Source organism: Nomascus leucogenys, chromosome 21 (genome assembly GCF_006542625.1).
Source record: "Nomascus leucogenys isolate Asia chromosome 21, Asia_NLE_v1, whole genome shotgun sequence".
Lineage (NCBI taxonomy): Eukaryota > Metazoa > Chordata > Mammalia > Primates > Hylobatidae > Nomascus > Nomascus leucogenys.
The window spans coordinates 7577346-7601672 of NC_044401.1; the positions used below are offsets into that span (position 1 = coordinate 7577346).

At 38.1% G+C, this 24327-nt stretch overlaps 1 protein-coding gene across 1 annotated transcript in view; it reads right to left on the reverse strand.

Moving 5' to 3' along the window:
* Positions 1-3393: 3393 nt before the first annotated feature.
* ATP6V1A (ATPase H+ transporting V1 subunit A) overlaps positions 3394-24327 on the reverse strand; it is a 64130-nt gene continuing 43196 nt past the window's right edge. Inside the window, exons 8-15 of the mRNA XM_003261824.3 lie at positions 23670-23778; positions 19283-19405; positions 19073-19187; positions 18346-18409; positions 16147-16350; positions 11809-11903; positions 9958-10129; positions 3394-6090 (exon numbers count right to left, since the gene is read on the reverse strand). Coding sequence (XP_003261872.1) covers positions 5998-6090; positions 9958-10129; positions 11809-11903; positions 16147-16350; positions 18346-18409; positions 19073-19187; positions 19283-19405; positions 23670-23778 — 975 coding nt within the window. The 3' untranslated portion in view covers positions 3394-5997. The remainder of the gene's footprint in view (positions 6091-9957; positions 10130-11808; positions 11904-16146; positions 16351-18345; positions 18410-19072; positions 19188-19282; positions 19406-23669; positions 23779-24327) is intronic.

Genomic DNA, 24327 nt, shown 5'->3' on the forward strand with positions numbered 1-24327 from the left:
TTTTTTCATATAATTGGCCATTTTTTGAGGCATCTGTTAATTCTTTTATCTATAAGATCTCTGAAATTTTTTGTTTGATTTCTTTATATATTCTGGATATAAATCCTTTATCAGATATTTATTATTTTTATATTCTTGCTCCTCCCCTCTTTAAAGACTTCTATACAATTTTGTTAAAAATGGTTATCTATTTCCAGATTCATCTTCTTCAACTCTGGCTCAAACTGGAACAATTTCCCAATCACATTTTCCTTCTTAAGAAAAACAAATTGGGCCAGGTGTGGTGGCTCACGCCTGTAATACCAGCACTTTGGGAGGCCGACCAAGGCAGGTGGATCACTTGAGGTCAGGAGTTTGAGACCAGCCTGGCCAACATGGCGAAACTGTCTCTACTAAAAATACAAAAATTAGCTGGGCATGGTGGCACATGCCTGTAGTCCCAGCTACTTAGGGAGGCTGAGGCACGAGAATTGCTTGAACCCAGGAGGCAGAGAATGCAGTGAGCCGAGATCATGTCATTGCACTCCAGCCTGGGCAACAGAGCGAGACTCCATCTCAAAAAAAAAACAAAAAAACAAAAAAACAAAAAAATTGGCCAGGCATGTCGTCTCATGCCTCTAGTCCCAGCACTTTGGGAGGTTGAGGCAGGAGCACCTCTTGAACCCAGGAGTTTGAGGCTGCAGTGAGCTATAATCATGCCACTGCACTCCAGCCTGGGCAACAGAATCAGACCTTGTCTCTAGAAAAAAAAAAAAAAAAAAGATGAGGGGACCAGGCATGGTGTCTCACGCCTATAATCCCAGCACTTTGGGAGGCTGAGAGGGGCGGATCACCTGAGGTCAGGAATTTGAGACCAACCTGACCAACATGGTGAAACCCCATCTCTACTAAAAATACAAAAAATTAGCCGGGTGTGGTGGTGCATGCCTATAATCCCAGCTTCTTGGGAGGCTGAGGCAGGAGAACTGATTGAACCTGGGAGGCAGAGGTTGCAGTGAATTGGGATCACACCATTGCACTCCAGCACGGGCAAAAAGAGAAACTCCGTCTCAAAAAAAAAAAAAGATGAGTGAATCATACTACCTGTGTCCATGTCCACTTTGTCTAGCCAGTAATTTCTCCCTGGTTTTTCTCAGGTTACTTTATCTCATATTAACCAACCCAACGTCTTGGGTCTGAATGAAAAGTACACATGTAGGCCGGGCGCGGTGGCTCACGCTTGTAATCCCAGCACTTTGGGAGACCAAGGCGAGCGGATCACGAGGTCAGGAGATCGAGACCACGGTGAAACCCCGTCTCTACTAAAAAATACAAAAAAAAAAAAAAAAAAAAAAAAATTAGCCGGGCGTGGTGGCGGGCGCCTGTAGTCCCAGCTACTCGGAGAGGCTGAGGCAGGAGAATGGCGTGAACCCGGGAGGTGGAGCTTGCAGTGAGCCGAGATTGCGCCACTGCACTCCAGCCTGGGCGACAGAGCGAGACTCCGTCTCAAAAAAAAGAAAAGTACACACGTAAGGAAAAGATACACAGTATGATTTAGTGGAAACAAAGAAACACTAGGAATCAGGAAGCCAGGATTTCGCTATTAAGTAGCTCTGTGACAAGGGCAACTCAGTTAACCTCCCTGAACTTCAATTTCCTCTTCTACATAATGAGGGGGTGGAAATAAATGATCAAAATCCCCATTGATCCAACAAGCTGCCTTTACTTTCAGGAGCATTAATCTCATCTGTCTGCTTATACGCAAAATTGGTAGTATGTGTACTCTCTGCTTTCTCAAACGTCTTGTCTCCAAGTCTCCTGATCTTTTCACATGGTGTTTCCTTATTTTGCAGAATAACTTTTTTTTTTTTTTTTTTTGAGACAGAATCTTGCTCTTGCCCAGGCTGGAGTGCCAGTGGTGCAATCTCAGCTCACTGCAACCTCAGCCTCTTGGGTTCAAGCAATTCTGCCTCAGGCTCCTGAGTAGCTGGGACTACAGGCGCACACCACCACACCCAGCTAATTTTTGTATTTTTAGTAGAGATGAGGTTTCATCACATTGGCTAGGCTGGTCTTGAACTCCTGGCCTCAAGTGATCCACATGCCTTGGCCTCCCAAAGTGCTGGGATTACAGGCAGTGAGCCACCCGGCCCAGAGTAACTTTTCCGTTACTAATTGACTAATTTTTTTCCTGGATTTGTAAGAAGCCTCCAGTGGTTGCTAGTAGTGTCCTACCTCTCTCTATCTCCTCAACCATGACCTCCATTTCAGTGCCCACCAGCCCGACCTCCCAACTGCCAGTACTTAAATTTTTTTGCAGAGGATTTTCTGTGGCCACCAGGACCTGATCTACCTGTATGCATGTGCTGTGTATTGACTCTCCCCATCTTTATGGGGATAGCTTTCAAATGGAAAATCGACAGGAGCTGCTTGTCAAACAAGTTACCCTAGTTTCCTCGCACTCTGGTGGGATAACTGAGATGTGCATTCTTCACTTGTTCCGCAAACTCCCCAGCAGGATTGTGCTCCATAGTCCAGAGTATTAACTTGGTTGATAATGAGCGCTTTAACTGGCTTCTTTCCATTCTGTCTCAATTCTCTACTTTCCTAATGGTGTTTCCTGATACCATCTCCCAAATAAACTACCTAAACTCAACTGCTTGTCTCAGAGTCAATTTCTGCGAGAATTCAAATTAAGCTCTTAGAACAACTTCAGTAGCGTTTTATCACCCCATTTGAGAAAGTTGATTCCCTTCTTTGTGTTCCTATATTGTAGCAATACAGTAAAGCTAACATGCTGAAGATATTGGGATATTACCTAATGGACAAAAAATTACTGACTCTATAATGAAGAAAGAAGTCTTCTCACGATTTTTAAACTATTTCTCTACATAAACTTCAGACTCAATGGTAATATACAGTTGTTTGACACTGCTTCTTCACTCCTTTGGAAATTGTTAAAAATACAACATTTAAGGAAATAAAATATATCCTATGTACCATAATGAATTGCTACAAAGGATGTTGCACATTGTTATATTGGACTTTAAATTGGCTTGCAAAATCATAAATTACAAGGCTTTAGTTTACTTGTTAAAAACTTCTTGAAGAGTACCACTGATTTCCTTGCACTTAGAAGTGAATTTATAGAAACCATTCACTTTCTCAATTTAAAGTAAAATTCAGAATGGGATGGGATTCTGTGTATTATATTTCCAAAACATAGTGTGATACAATTATGGGACTTTTTGCAGGCTATAGTGAGGGCTCCAATTCAATTTCATAATCTTCAGTAACAATCTATAAAAAGGAAGGAAAAAATTTGTAAAGGTCATACCAAAACAGTAAGTCAAGATACAAGGTACATATTTTCTTAGCAGATTGTGCCATAAAAAAGAGAAAAAGAAAAAAATGTTAATTTAAATCCACTTTTTATTTCTTCACAGATTTTAACAATTATACACAACTTTTAACATAAAGGTAGTGAAATCTCAAGGATAAGGAGGCAATGTATGTGGCCTCTTCTATTCGTTATTCAGGATGGAAGGAAATTTTCAAAGTACAATGTGTGAGATTTAACACTGGAAAAATACATATGAAACTTGTTTAACTGGCTCCACTTAGGACCAGACACAGCACAACAAATATAGAACTGCATCATCTTTTTAAAAGATCATTGTAATTTTAACACATTCTTACTAAAGAAATACATACTATCAGTGACCAATCTGAAACTCTGTAACAGGTGAAGGGAGACTTACGATGAATATCTGAGCATAGGTTCGCTAGCATCTTCACACTCATACATAAACATTCTTAAAGGGAATAAGAATGATTTCAAATTCAAAACAACAACAACAAAAAAACAAATTTGGTCAAACTTTCTTCATCATACCATTCATTGCTATCACAATCCTAGTTTGCTGGTAGGTTTAAGAAAGGAATAGAAAGTTTTTGAAATCCTTTTAATTTCTACCAGTCTTAGGGCCTCTTGGGTAGGCCACTTTGGAAGCAAACTGATTACACAGCACCATTAAGTCCATATCTCAACAAACCATTGCGTAATTTCTGTCAATGTTCTCAAAGGTTAAAACAAGTTGTATGGAAGAATACCTTTCCTCAATAGCAGGCCACTGTAAAAACATGTAATCTGCAAAAATTTAAACAAAACTATCCTGAATTCTCTATGGATTGCTTCTTTCCTTAATAGACCAAGAGATAGGCATTACCTAAAAAATTAAATAATAATATACTGAGGCATAAAATAAATACTTTATTTATGCTATCACAATTTGGGTATTTGAGATTGTTAGCCATGTTCACACACCCTTTCCTCTTCCCAAAGAGGAAGCAACGGTGCCAGCACTATTGGTCAGAAAGAGTTAATGGGAAACTGTTGGTCTCAGAGCTGTTCTGCAATATGCAGACACATAAATTATTATTTTAAACATATACTTAAAAGACAGATAAAATGATCTTTTTTTTTCATGTGACCCAGATTCTGTTATCAGTAGATACAAAATTAATTTCATTCCTATTAGGATGGAAACTGGTATGCTGCTGTGGCCATAGATATTCTGAGAAACCTCTTAAGCCAGTGAACCAAAAACCATATGAAAGAAAGTAATACTTTCTATGATTGGTCAACTGGCTGTTCAAGAATTCAACAATCAAACAAACATGCAAACATGTGACATATGTCATCATTTTGTAAAAACATAATGCCACTCTGGCCCCAGGAATCACTACAGCCCAGCTGGTCCTTAAAGGTGCAAACAGCCTTTAATTGCTACTAAACATCTTCTCTGGTATTTTACGGCCCATCACACTTGCCACATGATTCTCAGAAGCTTAGGCTTCCAAGATGTTTAAGGAAAATAAAGAGGGTGTGATGTGGATCAAGTTTTCAGTGATTGTTTTAAGTGTCATTTTAAAAAGAACTTCCTAGTAATGGAGTATATAATAGTCCTTGATACTAAATTTTTTCTAGTGAAATAAACTATGCTTTAATAAGACAATGTTGCTCTAAGTTTGACCACCTGATTCTTTCTCTTTTTTAGAGGGTACGTTTCATATATTGTGTGAGCCCCACAAATGTCTATTTTAAAAAGAGTATAGTCCCTGGCCGGGCGCGTTGGCTCACGCCTGTAATCCCAGCACTTTGGGAGGCCGGGGCAGGCGGATCACCTGAGGTCGGGAGTTCGAGACCAGCCTGACCAATATGGTGAAACCCCGTTTCTACTAAAAATACAAAATTAGCCGGGCGTGGTGGAGCATGACTGTAATCCCAGCTACTCGGGAGGCTGCGGCAGGAGAATCACCTGAACCTGGGAGGCAGAGGTTGCAGTGAGCCAAGATGGCGCCATTGCACTCCAGCCTGGGCAACAAGAGTGACACTGCGTCCCAAAAAAGAAATAATAAAATAAATAAAAAATAAAAATAAAAAGAGTATAGTTCCCAATAGTTTCTCACAAATATTCCTGATTTATACTGGGGGAAGTGATGCATAATTGGAACATTAATCATTATGTTTTTGAAAATTAAATATTTCCTGCAAAGCAATTCCTTTGCGAAATGCTAAGCTGTCAATGAGCTTACCACAATAGACAATGAGTCATTTCACAAAGTACCTGTTCAAAAGTTATAGAAACCTGGCCTTCCATTCCAAATTCACTGCAAAGAGAGTACATGCAGTAGTCCTGTTTACAATTTAATAGAGATGAGGAAAGGGCACACGTAGGACAAAGAGGGTCATCACCCTACATACAAGTTTACAGTAGTGTAACCACAATATATATTTACTATATTCACCACTTCAGATAAAGGAAGAGGGAGGCCCTTCACAACACTAGAACAAAGGAATGTTTGTTTTATATAAGACCTACCAAAAAAACAGGGAAACAAATAACACACATAGGCACTAGTCTCAAAGCTGCACAATAAAGAAGCAAAGAGTTTGAGATGAGAAATTCAGGAAAATATACATAGGAGCTTGCTGAGGAAAAGGAAATCACAGTTCTAATCTTCAAGGCTACGGAATGCATTCTGCATATCTTCAAGAAGTTGTGCATAGTCGCTTTTGATCTTTGCCTCACCATCTTTCAGTGGATCCTGAAAGAAGACATTACAAATTCAACTCGCATTTGGAAAATAATTTTCATTATGTATGTTAAGTTACTTTTTTTTTTTTTTTTTTTTTTTTTAGACGGAGTCTCGCTCTGTCGCCCAGGCTGGAGTGCAGTGGCACGATCTTGGCTCACTGCAACCTCCACCTCCTGGCTTCAACTGATTCTCCTGCCTCAGCCTCCCAAGTAGTTGGGATTACAGGCGCCCACCATCATGCCCAGCTAATTTTTTTTTTGTATTTTTAGTAGAGACAGGGTTTCACCATGTTGGCCAGGCTGGTCTTGAACTCCTGACCTGAAGTGATCCACTTGCCTCGGCCTCCCAAAGTGCTGGGATTACAGACGTGAGCCACTGCACCTGGCCCAGGTTACTTGTATTTTCTATATTTTGAGTACTAGGTTTAGTGAGGGACACTGGTAAACCACAGGCAGGAGGTAAAACTATACTCATTTTCCCTTTTTCTTAAGGATACAAATCCAACCAAACAGAAAGAAAACAAAATTTAAATTTTACATTTTGCCTGATAACCACATTCAGTGACCAAAGCCTTTATCCTCAACAATGTGCAAAATAGTGGGAAATTATGCCGCTTCATATATTAGATGAATATGATTTAATGCATAATAATTAGGAATTAATTTAATCAAAACAGAATTTGCTCAACATCTGATATTATCACACTGGGATGGAAAAGTAAAATTTAGGAAATAATGATAAAATGCACCATTATTTAAAATCCTTATGGAAAGCAACTTACTGAGTAATATGTATAAAAGAGAATTTAGCTAGGCTTGGTGGCTCACGCCTATAATCCTAGCACTTTGGGGGGCTGAGGTGGGTGAGTCACAAGGTTGGGAGATTGAGACCATCCTGGCCAACATGGTGAAACCCTGTCTCTATTAAAAATACAAAAAAATTAGCTGGGCATGGTGGCGTGCGCCTGTAGTCCCAACTACTTGGGAGGCTGAGGCAGGAGACTCGCTTGAACCCAGGAGGCAGAGGTTGCAGTGAGCTGAGATCACGCCACTGCACTCCAGCCTAGTGACAGAGTGAGACTCTGTCTCAAAAAAAAAAAAAAAAAAAAAGAGACAGACTTTAACATGTTCCAGGTCTCTAACCCAATCATTCCACTTCTGGGACTCCATACTAAGAAAATGCACAAAACCAACTACATACAACTACATGGTCGTCCACGCCAATAACTGGAAATTTTCTTTTCTTTCTTTTTTTTTTTTTTTTTTTTTTTTTTTGAGACAGAGTTTTTGCTCTTGTTGCCCAGGCTGGAGAGCAATGGTGTGATCTCGGCTCACCGCAACCTCCACCTCCCAGGCTTAAGTGATTCTCCTGCCTCAGCCTCCTGAGTAGCTGGGATTATAGGCATGCATCACCACGCCCAGCTAATTTTGTATTTTTAGTAGAGACGGGGTTTCTCCATGTTGGTCAGGCTGGTCTAGAATTCCTGACCTCAGGTGATCCGCCCACCTCAGCCTCCCAAAGTGCTGGGATTACAGACGTGAGCCATTGCGCCCGGCCAATAACTGGAAATTTTCTAAGTGTCTAAGAATAGAAAAATATTACTCTCCAGCCACAAAACAATGCTACAGAAGAGTAATGACATTAAAAAAACCTGTGATGTTAATCTGACACAATAAGCATGTAAATAGAAATCATCATTACTATAGGTATATTTCTTTTTCATCCTCTTTCTATGAATATATAGTTTTTTAAGACAATATTTGGATCAAGTTACATATGGAAGTTTTTTCACTCTGTGCCATAAGCATTTCTCCATGTCTTTGAATATTTTTGACAAAAATGGTAATGCCTTCGTAATATCTATCTTATGGACACACCATAATGTACTGTTGGCTCTGCTCATTCTTGGGTGACATTTAAGAAATCTGGCTTGGCGTAGTGGCTCATGCCTGTAATCCCAGCGCTTTGAGAGGCTGAGGCGGGCAGATCCCCTGAGGTCAGGAGTTCAAGACCAGCCTGGCCAACATAGAGAAACCCCCGTCTCTACTAAAAATACAAAAATTAGCCGGGTGTGGTGAATGCACCTGTAATCCCAGCTACTTGGGAGGCTCAGGCAGGAAGAACTGCTTGAACCTGGGAGGGGGAGGTTGCAGTGAGCCAGGATCATGCCACTGTACTCCAGTCTGGACAACAGAGCAAGACTCCATCTCAAAAAAAAAAGAAAAAAAAGAAATTTAATAAACAACCTTGTATATCCATATCAAAATTCTGATTACTTCCTTCATTTATGTATCTCAAGGTGAAATGACAAGACTATAAAGGTGTAAATTTTTTTAAATTCTCAACGTAGTGATTACCTATTTGTACAGGTTTACTTTCAATCTATAGCGTGAACACACACACAAAATATATATGTAATTTAAAAATTTTTATATTACATATACACTCAGAGAATCATTCTCAGTAGGTGGTTAGTAAATATGCCTGGATGTCATGACAGAAATAAATACAATTCAACTGATCAAATATTTTAAAAACGATCTTATACATTTGAGTTCCTACTAATAATTTCATTTAATTATCTATTTTTATCTTGTGTACTTCCAAAAGAACAAGACATCGCTTAAAAGTTAAAAAATGGCCGGGTGCGGTGGCTCATGCCTGTAATCCCAGCACTTCGGGAGGCCGAGGCGGGTGGATCACATGAGGTCAGGAGTTCAGGACTAGCCTGGACAACATGGTGAAACCCCGTCTCTACTAAAAATACAAAAAATTAGCCAGGCTTGGTGGCAGGCACCTGTAATCCCAGCTACTTGGGAGGCTGAGGCAGGAGAATCGCTTGAACCCAGGAGGTGGAGGTTGCAGTGAGCCGAGATTGTGCCATTGTACTCCACCCTGGATGACAGAGCAAGACTGTCTCAAAAAAAAAAAAAAAGTTAAAAAATGACGTGCAGTACATGATATTTAAAAGAAGTAAACAGAAAAGATGTCATTTCAGAAGAACACGTGTGCTAGAGGTTAATAGGCACTTGGAGTAAGGTAATTGTTGCTCAGCTATGAAGTAAGCTCTAATTTGCCTGGCAGCTAAGACAAAAGGGAATACACATCAGCATTTATTTTAGACGTGACATACTAAGTTTTTTTTTTTGAGACTGTGTCTCACTGTGTTGCCCAGGCTGGAGAGCAGTGGCGTGATCATGGCACACTGCAGCCTTGACCTCAGCCTCCCAGGTGGCTGAGACTACAGGTGTGTGCCCCACACCTGGCTAATCTTTTGTATTTTTTGTAGAGACAGGATTTCGACATGTTGCCCAAGCTTGTCTTGAACTCCTGGGCTCAAGTCATCCTCCTGCCTGAGCCTTTGAAAGTGCTGGGATTACAGGCATGAGAACCACTGTGCCTGGCTGATATACTAATTTTTATCATTAGAATTCTTATTTGAACATAACTTTGAGGTCTCTACTGGTTTTACAAAACCTGAACATGTGTGAAAATAACTGCAAGTTTTATAGCCCAGGTTTGGGACTCAAAATAGCTAGAAAAATTAAAAAGAAGCATTGCACTTTGGGAGGCTGAGGCGGGCAGATCACAAGGTCAAGAGATCGAGACCATCCTGGCCAACATGGTGAAATCCCATCTCTACAAAAAAAATCCAAAAATTAGCTGGGCATGGTGGCATGCACCTGTAGTCCCAGCTATTCAGGAGGCTGAGGCAGGAGAATCGTTTGAACCCGGGAGGCAGAGGTTGCAGTGAGATAAGATCATGCCACTGCACTCCAGCCTTGCAACAGAGTGAGACTCTGTCAAAAAAAAAAAAAAAAAAGAAGCATTTCCAAATTTCCAAATAAAAAAAGTTACAGCAGAAACAAAATATACCTTGAATTTCATGGAGGAAAGTTTATAGAGGATATCTCCCATGTGCTCACGAATAATGGACCATGTAATTTTATTGTCACTCTGGGCAGTGGTTTCAACAGCTCTACGAGCCATATCATAAAATGCAATCATGTTGGACAGCATCCCTACTGTCTTGTAGAATGGACAGAACCTAGAATAAATGAAGGTCAAAAAAATTAACAAAAATAAACCCCAAAACAGGTTCATACTTTATGTAAAACTACTAGAGCATTAGTTTCTTTATCTAAGTATGCAGATTGCTTATTTATTAGATGATACAAAAGGAATAAAAAAAAATAGTGAAAAGACCAACAACTACTTAACCAGAGTTTTTGAATAGAGATGTCTCAGGATATGGGATAGAAGAAGATATATATTCTTTTATTTATTTCAAGGGTAAATTTTACTTTTCTCTGTTAAAATCATCAAGCGGGAGAAACAATGAAACAGTATTGCTATAATCAACTGACTCTCTGAGGGTTTGTTTTTGTACAATGCAGTTAAATAAGTAACCCAAATGGTAAAATAACTGAGTTGTAAGGACTCCCTTGTGATAGTGGATTAGGTTTAATGAGTAATAGGAAAGCAGGAAACTGCAAGTTCCTAAAGTTAGTAGTAGCCCCTTTTTTCTTAATGTGTTTGTTTTCATTTGCCCATACTTTTAAATAACGGACACATGAACAAATATTCAACTTCAGTCACATACATTTGTACAACTTTTGGACATGTTTAAATACATTTGCATACATAATTTCATGCATACTCCTATTACACCTTTTCCAAAGAATTTTTCCCTTGTTATCTTTGTGTAGGTGGTTCCTAGAAGCTTCATAAGTTCCCAGTAGAGCAGATTTCTGGGGCTTACTGATATACTGGCATATTTACTGCTTGCCCTACATTCTGGTAACCCTTCCATTGGCTCAGTTCCTTCTTCAGTCTTATATGGGGCCAAATATGATTTGAGAGAGAAAAGATAACCTGGCATGAAAGGGCTAAATTCTCAAAGTTTAAAAAAAATGAGAACTTTAAACAAGCCTCAGTAGCAGCATTGATAATAATGAAAAAAAGAAAGCACTGAGTAGGAGTTGGAGTGCTCTAACAGAGACCTTGGTAGAAAGCAAGCAATAGGACTCTTGGGAAATGAGGCATGAAAGCAGAACTATTAATTATTTAGGAAAAGAGTAATAATTATTTAGGAAAAAAGTAAAAGAAGCCAGGCGTGTTGGCTCCTGCCTGTGAGTCCCAACACTTTGGGAGGCTGAGGTGGGTGGATTGCTTGAGCCCAGGAGTTGGAGACCAGCCTGGGCAACATGGCAACACTCAGTCTCTACCAAAAAAAAAAAATTAGCTGGGCATGGTGGTAGGCACCTGCAGTTCTAGCTACTCGGGAGGCTGGGGTGGGAGAACTGTCAGGAGGTTGAGGCTGCAATGAGCTGAGAATGCGCCACTGCACTGTAGCTCGGGTGACAGAGTGAGACCCTGTCTCAAAACAACAACGTAAGGGAGTAAAGGAGACATGGGCAGTGGGAAGAAATGAAGAAGGCTTCTGAAGAAGGGAATAATCCCCAGGCTCTGCACTAAGCCACAATTAAATCTAATTACAGATGAATGTATGAGTGAAAATACTGTCATAATTGGACAAATGAGCAAATCAAGATAGGGGACATATTAGATCATTAGATGTCTACTACAAATATACAAAATAAACCAATCTACTAAGTCAGAGTGTATGAGCCTATATGAGAACAAAAAAAGGTTTTTAATGTGTACTCCTTCACCAAAACACAATAGAAAATCCTCACATAAAAAAAGGAAATCAATATAGCTTACCTGTCATAAGGAGTATATCCATTTTGTTGTAGGAAATCATCTTTGATAAGTTTTGCTACCTCCAGAGTGATTTTATCTGTTTCTGCCAAAGAAGCCTAGAAGAGAAAAAGATATTTTAGACATTTACTCTAAAATGTAAGATCGATGGTGGCAATTAATTAACAAGCAGAAACTATATAATCCACCATCACCTATTGTTAATAAATTTACTTATAACGGCTTTTTGATTGATGTTCTTTTTAAACTGGGGTTAAAAAGCATATAACATAAAATTTACCATCTTTGCCACTTTTAATTATACAGTGTAATAGTATTATGTATACTCACATTACTGTGAAACAAATCTCTAGAGCTTTTCCATCTTGCAAGTCTGAAACATCCATTAAACAGTAACTCTCCTTTCTCTCCTCCCCCAGCCCCTGGTAACCACTATTCTACTTTCTGTTTCTACAAATTTGACTATTTTAAATACCTCATAAAAATGAAATCATACAGTGTTTGTCCTTTTGTGACCAGTTTATTTCACTTAGCATAATGCCCTCAAAGTTTATCTGTATTGAGGCATGTGACAGGATCTCTTTCTTAAGGCTGAATAATATCTCTTAAGGCTGAATACTATATATATATATATATATATATATCACATTTTGTTTATAGATTCATCCATAGATGGACATATGGGTTGCTTCCACTTCCTGGCTATTGTGAACAGTGCTGCTAAGAACATGGGTCCGGGTACAGTGGCTTACACCTGTAATCCCAGCACTTTGGGAGGCTGAGGCAGGAGGATTGCTTGAGCTCAGGAGTGCGAGACCAGCTTGGGCAACATGGTGAAAACCTGTCTCTACAAAAAATACAAAAATTAGCCAAGCGTGGTGGCATGCGCCTCTAGACCCAGCTACCTGGGAGGCTGGGGTGGGAAGATTGCTTGAGCCTGGGAGGCAGATGGAGGTTGCAGTGAGCTAAGATCGTGCCACTGCACTCCAGGCTGGGTGACAGAGTGAGACCTTGTCTCACAAAAAAAAAAAATCCCAAACAAACATGGGTGGCAAAAAGCTTGACGTTCTGGGCCAGGCACTGTGGCTCGCACCTATAATCCCAGCACTTAGGGAGGCTAAGGTGGGCGGATCATGAGGTCAAGAGATCGAGACCATCCTGGACAACATGCGGAAACCCCGTCTCTACTAAAAATACAAAAATTAGCCAGGTGTGGTAGTGCGTGCCTGTACTCCCAGCTACTCGGGGGGCTGAGGCAGGAGAATCGCTTGAACTTGGGAGGCGGAGGTTGCAGTGAGCCGAGATCGCACCACTGCACTCCAGCCTGGCGACAGTGCGAGACTCCCTTAAATAAATAAATAAATAAATAAATAAATAAATAAATAAATAAAAAAGCTTGATGTTCTTTTCTTGAAATACCTCTTCACATCTTGGCTTGCTATCTTAATTATTTGAATTCTCCGTCTTAAGTTTGTTTCATAAAAATCTATATAGCTCATAAATAGTTGAATTTTAAAAACATTACAAAGTATTTAGAACTATGAAGTACAGTAAGTATGTACTACTCTATGTCTCAGTGCTATTTTACTAGTATAGCTAAGTTACAGAGCTTCACCCTTTAAATATCACTACCTCAAAAGCCCTAACTTTTACAATTGCCATAGCAGCCTTGAGAGATAGTATTAGTGTTGCTGGGATCACTAACAGGTAAAGATTTCTTGGGAGTGGAAAATGGACAAGCCCAATGAGTTAACTACATTTTTGCATTATGGATCAGTTCTCCAGTTTTTTTTTGTAAATCCCTTTTACCTCTAGTCCTCTCTTCAACCACAGGTAAATATTAAGCAATGTTTTATGTGTATTCTTTTATTTGTATAAATTCATGTAAAATGTGTATTTTATTTTGTGCAAGTGTCTTTAATTATGTAAAACTTCTTGTGTCTTTGGTTTGGTACTTTGTTTCGATCCACCCATGCTGCTGTACATGTTTTGCTGCTTCCAGCTCTCATGTATTTCATCCTCTGTGGTGTGCACCCTCCCTATTTAACCTTCCATCTTTTGCTCACAGTAGAGGACATTCAGATTTCTTTTAATTCCCCACCACCACAAACATCCACTTAAGGACCTGCTTGAGAATTTCTTTGGGGATAAATATCCAGAAACAGAACTGCTAGGTCCCAGGGTAGGTAAACAAGTCCTATGGGACTGCTCACAAAGGCAGCACCAGACAATCCGCCCACCAGCTCCTCTGTCCCCACAACACTGGGCAATATTTGACATTTTAACTAGTATAATGTGATGTTCTCAGTGTTGTTTGAGCAATTCTCCATAGGTCTATTCGTCTTTTGAGATTCGTTTTCTATAATCAGTCTGTTCTTTCCCTTGGCCACATTTCTGTTGAAGTTCTAGTCTTCTTATTAACTTACGGGAGATCTTTGTACATTTTAGACATTAGTCCATCAGTTTTTTTTTAAATTTTTTAAAAGTGTTTTTAAAATTAAAAATTTTTTCTAAACATTTTTATCTTATTATTTATGTATTTACTTATTTTTTATTAGAGATAGGGTCTCACTCTGTCACCCAGGATGGAGTGCAGTGGCGAGATCTCGTTTCACTATAGTCTCAACCTCCTGAGCTCAAGTGATCTTCCCACCTCAGCTTCCCAAGTAGGTGGGACTACAGGCCCGCACCACCACACCCAGCTAATTTTTATATTTTTTGTAGAGACAAGGTCTCGTCATGTTGCCCAGGCTGGTCTTGAACTCCTGACCTCGTGATCTGCCCGCCTCCGCCTCCCAAAGTGCTGGGATTACAGGTGTGAGCCACCACGCCTGGCTGAGAAGTGGCATCTTTTTAATAAGTCATTCCATCCAAGAGCATGGACTGTTTCTATTTTCATATCATTTTCTGTTTCATTTATTAGTTTAAAAGTGGTTTTCATAGAAGAAATATATATTTCTGGTTAGTTCCTACACTCTAGTTTTTGTTGCTATTGAGAACATCTTATTTTTACTTTTATCTTCTAGTTGGTATTGCTACTGTAGAGAAATTCTCTTGATTTGTGTTTATCTTGAATCATAATCCCCCCCAGTGAACTCTTATTATTTGTTTCTCTGTTAATTCTGTTATATTTCTAGTATATGAGCACATTATCTACAAACAATGACACTGTTATCTCTTTCTTCACAACTTTTCTTTTTTCTCTTCTTACATCATTGGTTATGATCTCTGGTATTTGACAGAACACAATGATGAGATTAGGCATGCTGGTCTTAATCCTAGTTTTTAAATGAAATGCATCTGAAATTTCTCCAGTAAGTGAAGTGGCTTCCCTAGGTCTTAGTATATTACTTTTAACACATTAAGGAAGTTCCCTTCTATTCCTTGTTTGCTCAGATGTTTCTAAAAATTGTAATAAACTTCAAATATTTTTCCACATTAACTGAGATATCCTTTTTCCATTACATTAGTACATTAGTGAGTTACAATAGATTTTCTGTGTCTAATATGGACATTCCTGAGATAAACTTGCTTATGATGTATCATTTTATTGTCTTTAATATCCTACTGGACCTCATACACTAATATTTAATATTTTATTCAGTATCTACATTCATACCTACATTCATCAACAATATTAGTCTATAGTTTTCCTTTCTTGTATTGTCTTTATCTGGTTTTGCAGTTCTTCCTGTTTCTTGCTTCTCTTATTGGGCAGATAAGAGAATATTTTTATTCTATAAATAGTAACTAGTAATACATGTTAGAATGTTAGCTATCTCCAAATATTAACCTTTTTTGGAATGAATTAGGAGGTGACTTTATAACATACAATAAAAAGAACAAAACGAGACAAAGAACTCTGAGTACTAACTAGCATTGCATACTATCTGAGAAGTCTTTTCATTCTGGCATTTAATTTGCCTAAATTTAATTCCACCATCTTTCCTTGAAGAATCAAGATACAGGCACAAGAATGTAACTCACCTGTTTAAGGCCAATAGCTAATTATTGGAGGAACTAGAAGCCAATCCTTCTGAAACCTAGCCCTAGCATTCCTACAAAAATGTATGTTAACAAATTCTAACTCTACCACCTCTAATTTGGTTGGTGATGGGTATATTTCATTTCAAGATAAAAGTAAATCAAATGTTTCTTTCTCACCTACAATATACCCAAGAACCATGCTAAGTACTATAACAGATAGAAAATTTCAATTAAAAATATTTAATAAATATTTATTTTGCTAGGCAATAATCTGTAATATCCAAGGCTCTATCTGTCCTTGAAACACCCCAGTGTAACCCACAGATCTATCTTCCATGCAATTTAACAACTCACCTTTCCCACAAGCTGTACAATTTCTGCCAAGTCTTCTTCTTCCTGCAGAATTTCCTTAGCTTTGGTCCTCAGAGGAACGAACTCTGTGAAGTGTTTGTCATAGTATTCATCCAAGGCACGCATATACTTGCTATAGCTGATGAGCCAATTGACAGAGGGGAAATGCTTACGCTGAGCTAGTTTCTTATCTAAGCCCCAGAACACCTGATTAACAAAAACACACACAAAAAAACAGTAATTTTTCTCAAAAAACAAAGTTAAAAAAATACTGAAGCATGTTTGCCCTAACTATGCAATTCCTTTTTTTTTTTTTTTTTTTTTTTTTTTTTGAGGCAGAGGCTTGCTCTGTCACCCAGGCTGGAGTGCAGTGGCATAATCTTGGCTCACTACAACCTCTACCTCATGGGTTCAAACAATTCTCCTGACTCAGCCTCACAAGTAGCTGGGATTACAGGCATGCGCCATCATGCCCGGCTAATTTTTGTATTTTTAGTAGAGATGGGGTTTCACCATGTTGGCCAGGCTTGTCTCGAACTCCTGACCTCATGTGATCCTCAGCCTCCCAAAGTGCTGGAATTACAGGCATGAGCCACCATGCCTGGCCCCTAAATATGCAATTCTACAATTCACTGGTCAAATTATAGATCGTTTTAGTATATACTAAGTAAAATTAAAACAATAAAACTTGCAGAAAATGACAATAATCTATTTCCTTTCATTTTCAAAGTGTGTAATACCTACAAATCAAATTTAAAATTTACCTGTATTTTCTTAATAGTGTGTCAAATCCAATAGCAAAAAGAAAAATTAATTTACTCTTTTGAAATTATGGTGCAATAGAACCAGAAAAGGTTTATGTAGATGGAATACACAGCTTCACTTTGATTAAAAACCTCTAACTGGCCAGGCATGGTGGCTCACGCCTGTAATCCTAGCACTCTGGGAGGCCGAGGCAGGTGGATCACCTGAGGTCAGGAGTTCAAGACCAGCCTGGCCAACACAGTGAAACCCTGTCTCTATTAAAAACACAAAAAATTAGCCGGGCGTGGTGGCGGGCGCCTATAATCCCACCTATTTGGGAGGCTGAGGCAGGAGAATCGCTTGAACCCGGGAGGTGGAGGTTGCAGTGAGCTAAGTTCACGCCATTGCACTCCAGCCGAGGCAACAAGAGCGAAACTCCATATCAAAACAAAACAAAACAACAACATCTAAGTGTTTTGATTAAATTTAGTTCCCTATCATTCACAGGGCCAATCCAATAACAACTGACAGTGATTTTTGTAAGGGCAAACATTCACAGATATTCCATGCATTTCTAACTCTGTTCCCTCTTTCCCCATAATTTAAAACTCAAAATGTTAGCAAATGTTAAAAAGTTTGAGAGTTGTAAATTTAGCCTCTGCCATTTCCTTTTATCTGATACTGTCAGAAACACAAGTAAATATTCTGTTTTTCCCACATGAATAATATACATATATCACTTTTTTTTTAACTATAGCTCTGATTTGTACACATCTTTTATTTGGGATTCTTTTAATAGCCAAGCTGGCTACCTATCCACTAAAATTCATGTCTTGTCACTGGGAAGTAAATGCTTAGGCAGAAACTGCATTTTCCAGCCTTGCTTTCACCTGGATGTGGCTAATAGAATGAGTGGTGTGACTGGGTCACTTTTGAATCCAAGGTTCAAAAAAGGTGGGTATGCCTTCTCCACAAGGCCTAGCTCCCTTGTGTCAGCTAGATGCAGATGATCACCAGGCCAGGTGACAGTGGAATCACAAGATGGAAGGAATCCCGGACTCAGAATTATCACTAAACAGAAGAGAGCCTTGGACCATACTGTGAAGAGAAGTAACTTCTAGGTATTACACATTTTTGGGCCTCTTTGTTTCTATAACTAGGGTTACTATGACTTAAAGGATAGTATTACTCTAATACTAATAAAAGTTTTGCTACCTAGATATATTTTCTACTTATATATTATTAAGTTTATTATAAATCCTATGTAAACAGCTAAGAAAAAAACACAGTATTAAAGGCTCTGTGTTAAGAGTGTTTCTAAATCAGACTTTACCATTGCCTATCCTTTAGAGACTAAATTAAATACTTTACAACGATTACATTAGATCGCATTAGAACAGCAGGGGCTGCAGAGAGGAGGAAAGGCTCAGAAGTTGACTATACTAGGGAAAGACATACCTGAACGATACCAAGAGTGGCAGATGTAACTGGATCAGAAAAATCACCACCAGGTGGAGAAACTCTAAATTAAAAAAAAAATGGTCATTACAAAAAAATATGGTCATTAGAAATGCTTATGAAAAATAACATATATATAAATGTTAACTTTTTTTTAAAGTCGATTTTAAGGTAAATAATTTTTTAACGTAAATAACTTTAGAAATGACCTTTGGAAAGAAAATCTTGCCTAAAAATCTTAAACAAAAGCCAGTATTTAAGTTGTAAACAAGAACGGAAACTATAGAACACCTTCTAGTATGAGACATGAGATAGATATTATAATCAGTTTTATTATTCTAATCAAATAGATGAAGCAAGAAGGAAAAGCTCCAAGAAAAAAGTATGGCTTTATGTAGTGATCATGAATCTTCACTTTCTTTTTATCGTGACGCAATCTCACCTTATTATGTCTATAATTTTCTAAATTACAAAAATTAAATATCTAAATTAAACATATAAATACATAAATTAAAGTCAAACCTATGGAACCAGAACATGCAGAAATTGCCTAAACATGTGCATCTTCAAAGAGCTCCTTAGGTGACTCTGGAGTGCAACCCTCCTTAAGAACCGCTGCTCCTAGTGGGAGCTAAATATTCTCTCTTTAAAATAAGTGACTTTTTTTCTCTCTTTAATACATCTGTGACTTTTTTCCTTTTGCAAAGTAAATAGTGTGGGTGCTTACGCTCCTACAATGCTGACACTCCCTTCTCTTTCAGGATTTCCAAGACATTTCACCCTGCCTGCTCGTTCATAAAAAGAGGCCAGACGGGCACCAAGATAGGCTGGATATCCACTATCTGAAAAAGGAAAAGAAATTTTAAAACAGAGTTTCTAAGCCAGCCCCGAAAATCCCATCAGCCCTGTTTACATGATAAGCAATACACAGACTTACCTGCAGGCATTTCAGCTAAACGACCAGAGATTTCTCGAAGGGCCTCAGCCCATCTAGAGGTAGAGTCAGCCATCATACTGACATGATAGCCCATGTCACGGAAGTACTCTGACAGTGTGATTCCTAAATTGGGAAGAATATTATTATAAGTTACAATGCTAGCATATAAAATCCTGGTTTTTTTCCACCCTTAAGAAAACTTTAAAGCAGTAAGTACACAACGTAGACTGCTAGTGGCTCCCTCAAAGCTGCTCTTCCTCTTTTTCTGGGCACACACTGAACTGTTTCCTAGCATCCTGTGCACTTAGATAGGGCCGTGTAACTGATCTCTGGCTAACAAAACTCAAGTCAAAATAATGTGTTCTATGGCCAGGCAAGTCACACGCTCTTCCATACTCTTTCTTCCTTCTGGCCTACTGAAATGGGAAGAACTCCCAGTAGTCTTGGAAGCCATGTGTTGAAAATGGTAGAGCTCATTTCAGGCTGGATCGTGGCTCAGAATGACAGAGTAGAGTCCCCTGAACACTTGAAATAAACATCTACTATATTGAGCAAATATATATTTGGAATTATTTGATGCCATAGCCTAGCTTACCCTAATATAATGCACATTTTAGAAAGCAGGAAATGACTTTCTCTATTCTTTGTTGAAATAATTAAGTCTGAAATTAATTTTCAAATGTAGCTTCTCTCTATATATCACATACACACGCACAAACACGTATGCATGCAAAAGTAACCCTTAACCAATCAGCCTGGGTGGTTACTTTTCAAAAGTAGCAAATGTTATTAAAATGAGTAATATCTTAATTGTCCAGATTATTCTGCTATGCAGATCAGGCCCTATCCTGTAAATTTAGACAGTAAACCACTTATAAGCAGCTAATATACAGAAACAAGTGTTGGGTTCTAGTTCCTATTCTGTCATTAACCTTAGCAAAACAACTTGATTTCCCAGTGTGGCTTCTTAACCTATTAAAAATGGAATAACGCCTGCCCTATATACTTCTATATAGCAGATGAAGTGAATTAAATAAATGTCATCTAAAAAGTACAAAGCGCTATGAAACTCTAAGATATTAGGAAAAATGTACAGTTATATTATAAAAGTTCCAAAAGATTTTGGAACTTCTATAATGCCTTGGTTTCTTTATTTTACTGGTAAAGAAACAGAGGTTTATATAAGTAAAATTAACATAATTAGTGGAAAATTCAGTACTTTACTATTTATCATATTGCATCTTTCAGAATAAAAAATACTGACTGTTGAGGCATCCATAAAATGGTCTCATGAAGGAAGTCTTTAGGAAACATTACTTATCAATATTAAGGCTTCAACACAATAATTACCACATATTCCAATCTAATAAGAACAGATCCTTTCTTATACAAGCACGCTGTGTTTTAAATCTGTGACGAAATGTCACAGATACTTGTGATATCAGAAAGAAATGGCAGAAAAGACAGATACACATGAGTAAGTGAGAATTCTCTGACAGACCAACAGATATCAGTGCCTACAAGAAAAATATGCCTCAGACAAAATCAAGAGACAAACAAGCTGGGACATATTTGCAACTCATGACAGATAAAGGATGAATTTATTCATTAATCAAAGAGTTTCTGGCCAGGCACGGTGGCTCAAGCCTGTAATCCCAGCACTTTGGGAGGCCAAGGCAGGAGGATCTCTTGAGGCTAGGAGTTGCCCATCCTGGGCAACATAGTGAGACCCCCGTCTCTACAGAAAATAAAAAAATTAGCCAGGCATGGTGGCTCATGTCTGTAGCCTCAGCTACTTGGGAGGCTGAGATGAGAGGATCCCTTGAGACCAGGAGGTCAAAGCTGCAGTGAGCCATGAACATGCCACTGCACTTCAGCCTGGGTGATAGAGCAAGACCCTGTCTCTAAGGAAAAAAAACATGCATGCAAAACATACAAAGAATAGTGTAAAAATATATGTATAAGGATGTTTTAGTGCTGCCTATCATAAACGATGATAAAGAATCTAATAGTTCACCAAAAAGATGCCAGTTAAATTGATTATGATATATCCATACAAAGGGATACTGTGCAGCCATTTAAAATAAGGTAGCTTTCTTAAAATGGTAGATGAATATGTCACTGTCTCTTCCTCATAAAACTTACCTCCAAACAAGGAGAACAAGAAATATAGAAATACAAATTTAGTCATTAAAAACTAGGAGACATAGTTCCACAACAATATAATAAAAAAAGTCACCTAAATAAGGTGAAAACCAAATAAGGGTATAGAAAAATGCCAAGAATTCATCTGAGGCCATGCATCTCAGATAAAGCTTCTGCAAACTTGAAGGCACATCTTCAAGTGCCTTGTTTGTTTCCAAACAAAGCACTCTTGCTTTGTTTGGAACACTGCAAAAAGCTACATGGCCAGTCGCAGGAAGGAGTTCCTTGTACCCAGTTTGGCATCAAAGAGAATCAGGGAGATGGGGATGAATAAAACACAAGTAGGTACTCCCTATTTTCACTAAATGAAAAGTGGGTGAGACAGAGGAGAAGAATTTACTGTGAATGGTCTTACAGCAGCTGATTTCTGGTATCAGGCAAGAAGAGTAAAATAGCTTTTTTACACAGCTGCATGCCATAATAAACTTCACAAGTTACCATGAAGAATTTCTGCTACCCTGGAACACAGTCACAGCCAGCCCTCCCATATCCTACAAAGATGAGTAATAGTAATAATAAATATCAGTACAGGATATCTAAACAAAAATAAAATAAGGAAAAAGACAGAAGAGAAGAATACAATGATGGTCAAATAACCTGTCAAAGAATAAATGAAAACTGTGACCACAGTTAAAAAAAAAAACTCTAATAATGCAGCCTACTACAAAATAAAATCTCAAGGCATATGGAGCAAGATAAGAAGAGATACTTCATGAGCTGGAAGAACAAAAAGAAATAGAAGTGAAGGTTTCATTAGAAGCAACACAAAGAATAAATACCATTTATCCTGTGAACAGACAAAAGGCTAAATAAAAAGGATTAGAGAGGAAATGATGCACATGGAAAATAGATAACAAAAATCTAATTTCTCTAGTTGGTATATTTGAAGAAGACAGCCATAATGAAAGACAAAAAGTTTCAGATGCAATTTTCTAAATTTTTCCAAAATAAAAGACATATTTCATAGATTAAATGGGTACATTATGTCTCCAGAAAAATTTAATGAAACTATCAATATTGGAATATATCTCAATAAAGTTAAGAGACTTCAAATTTAAAGAGAAAGTCCTTTGGGAAAAGAGAAAAATCACCTACAAAAGGAAAAAAAGCAGGCCAGCCTCAGCTTTTAATGTCCCCAGCATTTAATACTAGTTTTCAAAGAAAAGAAATATTGATCAAGAATTTTATACTCAGCCAAACTATTAAACTTTAAAGGCAATAGAAAAAAAATAAATTTATGAAGAAACAAGAATTCAGAGAACATAGTTGCCATAAGTCTTCTTGAAGAAACTTCCAAAAGTCAAATCTTAGCCAATCAAGAAATGGAGAAATTATAGCCAAGGGACTGCTGGTGAGCATTAACTCCATTTTAATGTAGGTCTACAGCTAATTCAAATACTGGCTTTATGGCTACAGAATAGAATGTAAGTTTTATAAATCCTGAAAATGTAGAAATAAAAGCTGGGATGGAAATGGAACCAAAGATGAAAGGTCATTAACACCTGAATTGTCTTATCTTTTATATCCCCAGACAAAACATATTAATTCAAAGCTGATAATTCAAGTTACAAAGATACAAATATATTTAAAACTAGATCAATGATAAAACATGTAGTGAAAAAAGGTAGTATAAGATCATTTTACGGTCATTAAAAAGATTGAGACAGCTCTATAAATGTCTTATATTCACTTATTCTGAAGATATAATAACCAAATTTTTTGTTTTTTTTTTTTTTTTTTTTTTTTTTTTTTGAGATAGAGTCTTGCTCTGTCACTCAGGCTAGAGTGCAGTGGCGCGATCTCGGCTCACTGCAACCTCTGCCTCCCGGATTCAAGCAATTCTCCTGTCTCAGCCTCCCGAGTAGCTAGGATTAAAGGTGCCCGCCACCACGCCCGGCCAATTTTTTGTATTTTTAGTAAAGACAGGGTTTCACCATGTTGGCCAGGCTGGTCTCAAACTCCTGACCTCAAGTGATCTGCCCGCCTGGGTCTCCCAAAGTACTGGGACCACAAGCGTGAGTCACCGTGCCTGGCCAAGTAAAATATTTTTTAAAAGCTAGGAATGTGCTTATATGCACAGAGATATTTTAGAATGAAAGCAAAAAGCTCTTTAGAAAAGTCTGGTGCTAGCTTTACACTTAAGAACAGATGTTAACTGCTTTTATTCCAATTATGTACTCACCAGTATAAATAGAGGCTTCTCTAGCAGCAACAGGCATATTGGAGGTATTGGCTACCAAAGCTGTCCTCTTCATAATTGACTCTACCTTACCATCAACCTCCATTGTGAGCTAGAAGTAAAATACATATTAGTGAATCTCCAATTTCTAAGGTAATATTTTAGCCCTCCCTCTTTTTCTATTTTTTTTTAAACTTTTGCCCCATATTTAATGCCTCTTACAATCAGTGTTCCTAAAGTAATATTCCCCACCACTGCAATCTCTCTTCCCTGCTCCACGGTGCTATGAAGAAGATAGACATTATTTCAATTTCATAAATAAAATGAATATTTTATGAAAAAAGAAATATTTCTATAATAATCTAGATCATAAATCACATGTAAAGTTCACATCTATAAATGTTTTATTTCTTTATTTCATCTTTCTCTCAATAAGTAAAAACCACCAGACCATAAAAAGAAACTTTCAAGTGTTTGGCTTAAGAATTAAAATTCCTGGCCGGGCACGGTGGCTCATGCCTATAATCCCAGCAATTTGGGGGGCTGAGGAAGGTCAATTATTGGAGGTCAGGAGTTCAAGACCAGCCTGGCCAACATGGTGGAAACCCCATCTCTACTAAAAATACAAAATTAGCTGGGTGTGGTGGCATGCGCCTGTAAT